The sequence below is a fragment of the Corticium candelabrum genome, chromosome 5 (genome assembly GCF_963422355.1).
Source record: "Corticium candelabrum chromosome 5, ooCorCand1.1, whole genome shotgun sequence".
Classification (NCBI taxonomy): domain Eukaryota; kingdom Metazoa; phylum Porifera; class Homoscleromorpha; order Homosclerophorida; family Plakinidae; genus Corticium; species Corticium candelabrum.
Window position 1 is genome coordinate 7556341 of NC_085089.1, and position 12923 is coordinate 7569263.

Sequence of the window (12923 nt, forward strand, 5' to 3'; positions counted from 1 at the left end):
GGTTGGCCGGATACAGCAGTATCTAGGTCTTGCCCAAATAAAATAGCTGTCTACTACCATTTACGATGTAAGCTACAACGCAATACAAAAACAATTTGTTATTGCAATTTTGCATGCAATAAACTTTTATGGTTGGAAATCAGAAACACAACAAAAGCAAATGATGCTGTGAAGTCCTGACAAGAAAGCCCAAGGTTCACAATATTAAATGCTACATTTCATACAATGCAACAAGATCAACATGCAACTACCCCATGCAGTGCTGTGGGCAAAGTCAACAAAGAAATATAGCAACTGTCATTTGTACATGATTTGTTTTGGATGAGATAGATGAAGGTAAGTAACAATTCTCCCAGCGACAGTCTCTCATATTCTTGTAATTATCTGTATCACAGTTACCAGTGTACACACCTGGCCTCAGTTTGTCAAATGTCAATCCCGGTATTCCAGATGAATCAATACTTGGCTCTGGAGGAATCCCATTTCCTTGATTGCAATGATCTGTAATTTTGACTGGATTGTTGAGTATTGCTCCACGCCATGACTTTCCCACTTCAGAATTACGATCACCACGATATGCATACACAACTTGTCCTTCGTGATAAGCAACTGTCAATTGAACATTACCAGCAACATTATCCTTCTTACCCACATTACACCAACCATCAGACAGATCAGTACATGGACGATCGACTGAACTGAAAGTACGCATGTCATCAGTTGGATTTCCAACTTGAAAATATGAGTGTTTCCACACAAGAGCACACCCACTAGAGATCACAGAATAATCACAATAAACCTACACAAATATTTCTTAGTCAGCAAATAACAAAGTGTGATAACTACCAACATGGATACCTTTACAGGTGAGAGAGACTTGACTCTCTGCACAAACTGAATAGAGTTGATCTTATGTTCAACAGCAGAACAAGATTCGTATGATTTCCACCATCTAATAGAAACAATAATTTACGTGTTAAACCTTGAATTCAATAAAAGCAACTTACATCTCAACCCACTGCTCAGAATCACAAAACAGCAAAGATTTATTAGTACTGTGGTAGAACAAATAACCTAATGTGCTCATGTTGCATGTATCAGCTTCATCACCAACTGGAACCCTGGGAACCTAATGAGTACAACACAACTTGTGATACAGATAGTTAAATTTGTCTTTTTGTTTAAATTAAAACAAAATAAAACATTAAATTTAAATTTATCAATTGTATGGCATAGTTTGTATTATGTCTATTATCTTTATTAAAACATTATATTATCACTATCAGTGCTGGCCTTACTGCAATTCAATTCTGTTAAAATAAAATTATCTTATATTTCTATATTTGCTGCCCACAGTCCCAAACACCACTTGGCATTTGTCACGACAAAGTATAGTGATATAGTATCTATCAACTCACAACATGTTTACTGTACACATTCTCACTGCTATACGTCTAATAGACATTCACTAGCATTCACGCTAGAAAACATAATCACATGCAAGTTACATATGACCTACAATTCTGGTAATTAGACATACATTAGACAACAGATTGTACTAGACAGTTCATACACATTTGCTTTATACAAACAAAACATACCTTCAGTTCATTGTATAATTTTGTCACCAAACTTTCAAGTTTCTTTATTTCAGAAAGTGGAGTTAATCCAGGAATGCCTTGCAAACCTTGTGAACCTTTCTAAAACACAAACAAATATGGTAATAAGTATTTCTATTGGATGTTACTTGCAACTTTGCCATTTCAAGAAACAAGACTTTCTCTCAAGTAAAACTATCCATCCACATTCACTCGCCCACAAATCCCCCCCTGCTTTCAGTTCCAAACAACAGCAATACAAACATTAATGAGTAGAGAAGCACATTACAGTGCTAAACCCTCCACCAGTGTATGTAATCACATATCCTGTCACGTGAGAATGTTTTGCATACTGAGGTTTTAGTTCAACTCACTCGTCTCAGCTAAGGTTTCCAATGCATTCGTTTAGCTAAACAAAGGTGCAAAGAGTCTCCAGACTTGAGTACTTACAAGTCAGTCGCGTCATCCGACAAACAGACACGCTGTCATGGACAATGCATGTTCCCCTTTGCAAATTCCCACGGAGTGCCAAATTTCTGTTGAAGACGACACTATAGTGATTTTTGCAGCAAAACCGCGGCTGCTCAGTAACACACACAAAAAATTCAGGCTGTCAGACTGCAGAATCACTATGAAGAAACACTGTGGAACAAGCAAATGTTACAAGTTGGGTACAGCTACACGTACCGCATGGCGCCTGAATCCAGTACATTCGCTTTCTAGACGCCTGGTTGTTGGTAGGAAAAACATGCACGTGCAAATGTAGACTATAGACGTTGTTTCTATGTGTGTCTTATGTAAAGTAAAGGACTAAACACCATGTACAGGATGGACGGCGGATGGCCGATTCTTGTTACCATCTACCAAACAAAAAGAGGTGGAGGCTTATGATGACACCACTTCTCGTCTATTGGTTGGAATAGTTTCATTTGCATCTACGCTGATTGAGTATAAATACGGTCGCACGTCAGACGACTTAAATACCCTTAACCCCAGATATCCGGGCCTCTGGTAATAAACAGTAAACTAAACTTACCTCTCCTTTGTATCCAGGAAATCCTCTAACTCCTTGTAAACCTCTTGGACCCACTGGACCTTGAATACCTTGATCTCCTCTCTGCAAATAAAATTTATTACTCAATATCAATCAACAAATATTATCAACATCGTGTCTCACACGACCAACTTCTCCTTTTACTCCATTTTCACCTTTTTGTCCTACGTCACCTCGTTCTCCTTTCAATCCAACAGAACCTCGCAATCCAATGTTGCCTTTTTCTCCTTTTGGTCCAGCCTTGCCTCTCACTCCAGGTACACCCTAACACAAAACATTTGAATTGAGTTTGTCTAAATGCAGTATAACTAAACAATTAAGTAAATTATCATCTCACCTTCTCACCTTGCAATCCAATTGACCCCTTCTGACCTGCTGGGCCAACACGACCAGGAAGACCTTGTACACCGACAGGACCCTACAATACATTTTACATTAGATCAAATCTGTCAACACCACAAACAACCATCTGGTCCTCTACATAAAAACAACAGAGTCTACTTTACAGACTTTATTTAATTCATATAAACTCACTGGATCTCCCGTCTTTCCAAATGCTCCTGGTAAACCTTGTAAGCCTGACAAGCCTTGTGTTCCTGGTACCCCAGGCATGCCTCTCTGACCCACAGGACCAGGAAGACCTCGAGGACCAGTAAGAACAGCTGGATCACAAGAGACTGCTGATGATTTCTAAAATATACAACAAAAACACTTAGCAGCAATTACTCTTGTGTTTGACTGCACTTGTCAATCAAACTATTTGCTAGAGAAGTTTGGATGCTACCTCAACACAAAAGATCACTTGAAGCCATGAAAATAACAGCACAATTTCCACAACAAAATGTGCTGCCATCTCGTAGAGAACAAAGAGCTGAAATGCACAGTAACCTGTTGTTACTTCAATACAATAGACTGACACCCACACCCAGTGAGAACGAGATTACACAGAAAAGTTCAGGAAGTTCACAGTCTCGATTAGTAATTGACAAATCACAATGCAAGATGAGCATCAACTGAATTACCACAACAGCTTCCATCCACGTGAAACACACATGTACCTTCACATGCTCCACACATGACATCATTGCTAGTATGTAATACAATAGTATGCATTACACACCCAACAATCAAACTCGCGTCTACCAAAGTTACCCATTAAAACATATAGCTAATATCTGATTGTTTACATAATTATTAGACTCACCACACCAACATTCCAGTATTTAGCATTTGCTCAAAGTTCAAATATTAAATCAAAATTAAATATCAAAGTCACACTTCAAAAATGTCATTGTTGATATCAACAGAAAGGTGTGCACCAACTGATGATCAACCTCTAGCCTTTGTTGCTCCAACAACAAAACGTTTATGAAGATAATTAATTGATATAAATATATAAACGTCCAAACCACCACAAGTAAGACAATCACTGGTTGTTCAGTTTTAATAGCCTACACCATTAATATTTGAAATGTAGCTAAAAATAATCACAAAGAGAAATACATTTCAGCTTTCAGTCATTGTAGGCTAAGTGATCACATTGATGTTTGTCAGTTTGTGATGGCATGAAGAGTGTAGGTTACGTTCTCTACATTTAACATTAGCCCAACTAAATCCTTACTGTACATGCAGTTTTAATACTTGCTGGTGTCAAATATTATGCAATAGTCTTCTGTAGAACTTCAACTATCTCTAAAACCTCAATGTCCAAGTGCACATTCTTAGGCATGTGCATGCGTGCACTTACACACACACACACACACACACACACACACACACACACACACACACACACACACACACACACACACACACACACACACACACACACACACACACACACACACACACACACACACACATGCACACACACACACACACACACACACACACACACACACACACACACAATGGACAAGGACAAATGTCAAGCCTTCCACGTCATTCGTGAATGACATCAACCTTAAGATTAGTTGCGAAGATAGCTCCCCCTGCCTCTAGAGACAGGGCCTCCATGCGCTACGTGGAGGCTTAGGGCCAGCGCTACAATCCACCTGGAGCTTGGCCAGAGTCATCCAGGGGCACTGACTATGGCGCAGCTTTGGAACTGGACACCAAGGCCCACATGCACCCGTCTGCTGCATGATGTTAGGGCCAAGCCAGCGATCATGTCCACCCCAGTCAATAACCAGGTACTCATCTATACTCCTGAGTCGAAAGAAGCAATTGTGTGTAAGTTTCTTGCTTAAGGAAATTATGCCATAGCTCGCCAATCACTGTGACTTGAACCTGCAACCCTGCAAGGTCCCGGATGTTTTCATTCTCCAAATGCACTCTCTAACCAACTGAGCTATTGCACCACACACACACACACACACACACACACACACACACACACACACACACACACACACACACACACACACACACACACACACACACACATACACACACACACACACACACACACACGCACAAACACGCACACACACACAAACACGCACACACTTGTCATTTCTAACTTCATAATCATAAAACAAATAATTATTTATCTACATCTAAATTTCCATTTTGACCAAATCAAGAACACATTTCTCAACTTAATTAATTAATTATTCAATACAATTCTATCTTGTACTGTAGACCTAGTCTCACTCCGCCTCGTCATTCCCCAGATTGTCAATCCTCAGAAAGTCTATTAAACCACTCTGCTCTACTTCAGCGTAAGCAGTAGCTTGCACGAACTCAACCAGCAAGTATTTGCCATCAGACAACACACGCATCTGCATCTGGTCGACATACGTGTCACGTGACATTAGAAAGTCCAGAAGTTTGGCGCTGACTGCCGCTATGTCTCATACGCGTCGTGCCTCATGTTTGACTAAGCGCATGCGCATATTCTGGCGCGGGTACCTCACTAGCTACACTGTATTGAAATAGAACCTAAATGACTGGAAGAAGCTGATTATCTTGTGTACAAACTGCTAGGGAAGGTGCAGTTGCAGTTGGTCAAAGTTCGGTTGCAACTTGCATTCACTTACGAAACTTACACGCCTAACAGAGTTTCATTTGTCCTCCCTACATACTTTATTCAATTATTCTTACTTGGATAAATAAAATAGATATCAAATATTCTATTGCCATTAATGACCATATAAGCTACAACGCAATACAAAAACAATGTTTTTGCAATTTTCACGTAAACTTTTATGGTTGGAAATCAGAAACACAACAAAAGCCAACAATGCTGAGAAGTACTGACAAGAAAGCCCAAGTTTCACGGTACTAGATGTTACATTTCATACAATGCAAACAAGATCAACATGCACAGTACTGTGTGCAAAGTCAACAAAGAAATACGGCAACTGTCATTTGCACATGCTCTTTCTTAGATGAGATAGATGAAGGTAAGTAACAATTCTCCCAGCGACAGTCTCTCTTACTCTTGTATTGGTCTGTTTCACAGTTTTGGTTGTATACGCCAGGCTTCCATTTATCAAATGTCAATCCCGGTATTCCACCTGCAACAATATTTGGCTCTGGAGGAATCCCATTTCCTTGATCGCAATGATCTGTAATTTTGACTGGATTGTTGAGTATTGCTCCACGCCATGACTTTCCCACTTCAGAATTACGATCACCACGATATGCATACACAACTTCTCCTTCGTGATAAGCAACTGTCAATTGAACATTACCAGGAACAATATCCTTGTTACCCACATTACACCAACCATCAGACAGATCAGTACATGGACGATCCACTGAACTGAAAGTACGCATGTCATCAGTTGGATTTCCAACTTGAAAATATGAGTGTTTCCACACAAGTGCACACCCACTAGAGATCACAGAATAATCACAATAAACCTACACAAATATTTCTTACTCAGTAAATAACAAAGTTTGATAACTACCAACATGGATACCTTTACAGGTGACAGAGAGTTGACTTTCTGCACAAACTGAAGAGAGTTGATCTTATGTTCACCTGCAGAACAAGATTTATATGATTTCGATTTTGATGATCTAACGAAAACAATAATTTAATTTACATGTTCAAACTTGAATTCAATAAAAGTAACTTACATCTCAACCCACTGCTCAGAATCACAAAACAGCAGAGATTTCTTAGTATTGTGGTAGAACAAATAACCTGATGTGCTCATGTTGCATGTACCAGCTTCATCACCAACTGGAACCCTGGGAACCTAATGAGTGCAACATAAATTTGTAGTGCACTTAGAGCATCGATTGTATAAATCAAATTGTATGGCATAGTTTGTATATTATCTATTAATTCAGATATACTGTATTGTAGTTATCACTGCTAGACTTATCTCTATTATAGGCAAGTCCAATGTGGCTTGTTTGTTTCAAGTAATAATATTAATTGTTTGCTACTTGCTGCTATTAATGTCATATCACTTTGTCTACAACCAGAGACGAAAATTTGTGTAGCATTTTAAAGTTACTAATGCTGTAGAGGAATTATGTACACACATGCAGTTGTGTATTGCAGTGAAATTTGACAGGTGTTAATTAAACAGCACCTACCAAGTTGCAGTAAAGCAAACAAAAGACATTCATGAGTTACAACTAAACTATTTTTAGCAGCCATTTCTTAATCATGAAGTCGCAACTTTGAATCTAAATTGCAGTTAGCTTTAACTAATTACTAGATAAGAAATAACAATTAATATATTATCATCATTGCCAGTAAATCCTACATTTCTATGTTTGCTGCTCACATTGCCAAACACCACTTGACATTTATCAACAGAAAGAAACCCACAACAAATTTACATGCCAATGCTATACATTCGATATCTACAACTATGTCTTGCTCACTTCCATTTCCCAAATTATTTAGACAACACATTGTATTAATTATAAAACCACACATGGTTCCACAAATGTGGTCACATTACACAGGTGGTCCTAATAAAAAGTTTGGCTGCCCGGATGTTGCACCAACATTCACCCTTTGAGCACATGAAGCCTCCATTTATTAGCTATAACGTCATCAGTAGTCCTGCGTTTTCCATTTGATCCAATGAAGCGCCACTACCAACATGTCCATGACTTCGGCTTTTGTTTGATGATGTTCTGAATCTGGGTTTTACCAACCTCGAAGTCCATTATGATCTGCCTAGCAGATCTCCCCTTTTCTGAGAGCTAGATAGCTTGATAACTTGAACTCGTTCGCTGAGCTTCAGTTCTCTTCGTCTAGATCTGTTCGTTGTCACGTGCAAAGCTGGCTTCAAGCTTCTAAACACTAGATATCCCATATAATGCCTGACCTACGTCAAGCGCGGTTGTGCAAAAGGTTGCATCCGGTCGACTTACGGAGGTTGAGACCTTGGCTTGGTCACTATGACAGTGGTTGCTGGTCGCGTTAGCTAGTTGGTCGCACTAGCAAGGTTATTTTGTATTACAAATGGTCTGTGCACACAATAATAGTCGCTTAGCAAAGTGGTCGTACTACTAAAGTGACCGCAAGTATAGGTTTACTGTACCTTCAGTTCATTGTACAATCTTGTTACCAAACTTTCAAGTTTCTTTATTTCAGAAAGTGGAGTTAATCCAGGAATGCCTTGCAAACCTTGTGAGCCTTTCTAAAAAAACACCAATGTCTCTTTGGTGTCATTATGCAACTTTGCTATTTACAAAGACAGAACACACTCTCAAGCAAAACTGTCCATGACAATCACTCATGCGTAAATCTCCTCTCCTTTACAGTTCCAAACAACAGCAACACAAACATTTAATAAGCAGTATCTAATGCTACGTTTACACAGACAAGACAAATGGGGACCAGCCAGCCTGTTCGGGTATTCCAGCAGGGTGTGAATTGTTGAACGAGTCAGCACACGTTTACACTGCTGGTTTAGAAGCAAGCCAAGTAGGTGATTTATTATCACGTGATTGTCATGTGTCCCTAAAGGTAATAAACATGGATGCCAGAGCAATTGTTTTGCGTGTGCTCTTGTTTGAAAGACGGCATAATAGAGTGTGGCAGATAAAGTGGCGTGCAAGACAGCCATTCTTTAGCACTGCTGTCAGTCTAAACGAGCAGCACTACTGCTCATGATAATGACTGCTCAGTTTGGACAGTTTTGTCTCCCCAAAACAAAATGAGATAGAGATTCGTCGTCAGACAACGCCATATCTGAAAGTACATCAGCTGTACATGCGATATACCACCATGCCATCTAGCCTACTCACGTTTACACTACTTGATGGAATTGAATGAGCTGAGCCAGCCCACTCCGCCCACTCCCAACTTGGACCGGTCACATTTAAATTGGCATGTTGGAACAGGCAGCACCAAGCTGAAAAGATCCAGCCCGGTCAAAAATGCAGTGTAAACTGGATATAAATTTACCTCTCCTTTGTATCCAGGAAATCCTCTAACTCCTTGTAAACCTCTTGGACCCAATGGACCTTGAATACCTTGATCTCCTCTCTGCAAATAAAATTTATTACTCAATATCAATAAACAAATTTAATCAACATCATGTCTTCTTACACGACCAACTTCTCCTTTTACTCCATTTTCACCTTTGTGTCCTACGTCACCTCGTTCTCCTTTCAATCCAACAAAACCTCGCAATCCAATGTTGCCTTTTTCTCCTTTCGGTCCAGCCTTGCCTCTCACTCCAGGTACACCCTAACACAAAACACTTAAATTGAGTTCGTCTAAATGCAGTATAACCAAAAATTATTGAATTATCATCTCACCTTCTCACCTTGCAATCCAATTGACCCCTTCTGACCTGCTGGGCCAACACGACCAGGAAGACCTTGTACACCGACAGGACCCTACAATACATTTTACATTAGATCAAATCTGTCAACACCACAAACAACCATCTGCTGCTCTACATTGAAACAACAGAGTCTACTTTACAGACTTTATTTAATTCATATAAACTCACTGGATCTCCCGTCTTTCCAAATGCTCCCGGTAAACCTTGGAAGCCTGACAAGCCTTGTGTTCCTGGTACCCCAGGCATGCCTCTCTGACCCACAGGACCAGGAAGACCTCGAGGACCAGTAACAACAGCTGGATCACAAGAGAATGCTGATGATTTCTAAAATATACAACAAAAACATTTAGCAGCAATTACTCTTGTGTTTGACTGCACTTGTCAATCAAATTATTTGCTAGAGAAGTTTGGATGCTACCTCAACACAAAAGATCACTTGAAGCCATGAAAATAACAGCACAATTTCCACAACAAAATGTGCTGCCATCTCGTAGAGAACAAAGAGCTGTAATGCGCAGTAACCTGTTGTTACTTCAATACAATAGACTGACACCCACATCCAGTGAGAACGAGATTACACAGAAAAGTCGAGGAAGTTCACAGTCTCAATTAGTAATCGACAAATCACAATGCAAGATGAGCATCAACTGAATTACCACAACAGCTTCCATCCACGTGAAACACACATGTACCTTCACATGCTCCACACATGACATCATTGCTAGTACGTAATACAATAGTATGCATTACACACCCAACAATCAAACTCGTGTCTACCAAAGTTACCCATTAAAACATATAGCTAATATCTGATTGTTTACATAATTATTAGACTCACCACACCAACATTCCAGTATTTAGCATTTGCTCAAAGTTCAAATATTAAATCAAAATTAAATATCAAAGTCACACTTCAAAAATGTCATTGTTGATATCAACAGAAAGGTGTGCACCAACTGATGATCAACCTCTAGCCTTTGTTGCTCCAACAACAAAACGTTTATGAAGATAATTAATTGATATAAATATATAAACGTCCAAACCACCACAAGTAAGACAATCACTGGTTGTTCAGTTTTAATAGCCTACACCATTAATATTTGAAATGTAGCTAAAAATAATCACAAAAGAAATACATTTCAGCTTTCAGTCATTGTAGGCTCAGTGATCACATTGATGTTTGTCAGTTTGTGATGGCATGAAGAGTGTAGGTTACGTTCTCTAGATTTAGCATTAGCCCAACTAAATCCTTATTGTCCATGCAGTTTTAATAGTCTTAATGACTTGCTGGTGTCAAATATTATGCAATAGTCTTCTGTAGAACTTCAGCTATCTCTAAACCCTTAATGTCCAAGTGCACATTCTTAGGCACGTGCATGTGCATGGTTGCACTTACACACAAACACAAACACACACACACACACACACACACACACACACACACACACACACACACACACTACCACCACCACCACCACCACCACCACACCTTCCTTTCTTTCTTCTATGCTACTCAGTTACAAGGTAACAACTCCTGAACAATGTGTTACATAAATAGATAAAAAAAGAAACTGTTAGGTTGTCTGATCTTGATGTTGATGAGCTCGCACAAGAGAAGCAAGTCCAGCTTTAGATCAACATGTACTCATGACTGGTACACAAAAAGCACATCAGAGATTGTGGCATAACTTTTGGAACATTGCTGTGAGTTCAAAATGCAAACATCGACAACCGGTTGAGACATCGTTACAGGAGAATTGGACAAGATGAGATTATATAGTGAATACACGGCTGTCCAGTCCTTATGCTCACTCTAGCAAAAGACGAGTATGCCCACTGATGGACCATTCGAAACGAGACGACCAGTAGACGTCCAGATTCACAGGTTATAGGGTAGTCTTTCCGGTGTGTTTCCAAAAAGATATTTCGAATGGTATAGGACCTACTCTAACAGCCAGATGCAGAACTGTGTTGATAAACTGATGATTGAGCTACGAGAAGTAACTCCTGTGTAGATTGATCACAACTCACAAATCACTGTAGCCGCTGTCGTTCTTCAAAATAAGCTGGCAACCACAGAGCTCATGTGCATAATAAAAGCTGTGGCCACCATCTACATCTGGGGCACACACACACACACACACACACACACACACACACACACACACAACACACACACACAACACACACACACACACACACAGTCACACACACACACACACACACACACACACACACACACACACACACACACACACACACAACACACACACAGTCACACACACACACACACACACACACACACACACACACACACACACACACAACACACACACAGTCACACACACACACACACACAACACACACACAGTCACACACACACACACACAACACACACAGTCACACACACACACACACACACACACACACACACACACACACACACACACACACACACACACACACACACACGCACACACACATTTTTAACTTCATCTTAAACATATAATCATAAAACAAATAACTAAATTACTAATTTTTATGAGAAATCTGTTCTTAATTAATTAATTAATTATTTGATCAAATTGAAACTTAGTGTAGATAGACTACGCTCGGCAATAATTATCTTGCAGACCTACCACTCTGTTCTACTTCAAGGTTAAGCAGTAGCTTGCACAAACGACGAACACGATCAATAAGCATTTCTAGCTAGCTGGCAACCATCTAAAGACCCGGATAAACAATTCGTAGACTCAACACATACTGGTCAACATACGTGTCACGTAACATTAGAAAGTCCGGAAGTTTGGCACTGACTGCTGCTATCTTCTTCTCTGTCGAATACGTGTCTCATGTTTTGGTAAGCGTATGCATATGCGCATGCGCACGCTCTGTGTAACTACACACAATATGGATATCTCATTTAGAATGTATTGAAATAGAACATTGGATTGAATGGATTGAAAGAGCAAAATCGGAAGAAGCTGATTATCTTTTACAAACTGCTAGGAAAGGAAGCAGTTGCCAGTTGGTCAAAAGTAGTTGCAATCACTTGTCTAACTATAGCTATGAAAGTAAATTTGTCCTCATTACATAGACTTTATTCAAACTTTATTATACTTGCCCAAACAAAGTAAAAGCTATCAAATATATTCCACTATTACCATTATGATGTACGTCTAATAAGCTACAGGAAATCTAATCTCCTAGGGTTGGAAATTAAATCAGCCAATGATGCTGTGAAGTCCTGACAAGAAAGCCCAAGGTTTACAATACTAGATGTTACATTTCATACAATGCAAACATGCAAGATCAACATGCAACTACCCCATGCAGTGCTGTGTGTAAAGTCAACAAAGAAATATAGCAACTGTCATTTGTACAAAATGTGTTTTGGATGAGATAGATGAAGGTAAATGACAATTCTCCCAGCGACAGTCTGAGTCAGACACAGTCTTGTAATAATCTGCATCGCAGTTAACCTTGAATACGCCAGGC

The 12923-nt window shown here is 39.6% G+C and overlaps 2 protein-coding genes and 1 long non-coding RNA gene across 3 annotated transcripts; all 3 read right to left on the reverse strand.

Moving 5' to 3' along the window:
- Positions 1 to 36: 36 nt before the first annotated feature.
- LOC134179426 (uncharacterized) lies at positions 37 to 9321 on the reverse strand. Its single transcript, XM_062646319.1, has 6 exons — positions 9185 to 9321; positions 9041 to 9121; positions 8172 to 8270; positions 1008 to 1129; positions 859 to 952; positions 37 to 799 (listed from the first exon to the last, which is right to left on the reverse strand). Exons 4-6 carry the CDS (start codon positions 1085 to 1087, stop codon positions 275 to 277), a joined length of 699 nt encoding a protein of 232 aa, XP_062502303.1. The 5' UTR covers positions 1088 to 1129; positions 8172 to 8270; positions 9041 to 9121; positions 9185 to 9321; the 3' UTR covers positions 37 to 274.
- Positions 2614 to 3183, reverse strand: LOC134179430 (uncharacterized). The gene is made up of 3 exons (XR_009969873.1): positions 2990 to 3183; positions 2776 to 2916; positions 2614 to 2715 (listed from the first exon to the last, which is right to left on the reverse strand). It is a non-coding gene; the product is annotated as an uncharacterized LOC134179430 (long non-coding RNA).
- Positions 9322 to 9339: 18 nt separating the features above from the next.
- Positions 9340 to 12313, reverse strand: LOC134179683 (complement C1q subcomponent subunit B-like). Its single transcript, XM_062646617.1, has 7 exons — positions 12202 to 12313; positions 12065 to 12149; positions 10082 to 10146; positions 9844 to 9930; positions 9594 to 9749; positions 9397 to 9477; positions 9340 to 9354 (listed from the first exon to the last, which is right to left on the reverse strand). The coding sequence occupies exons 2-7, from the start codon at positions 12126 to 12128 to the stop codon at positions 9340 to 9342; spliced, it is 468 nt and encodes a 155-aa protein (XP_062502601.1). The 5' UTR covers positions 12129 to 12149; positions 12202 to 12313.
- Between the last annotated feature and the right edge of the window lie 610 nt (positions 12314 to 12923).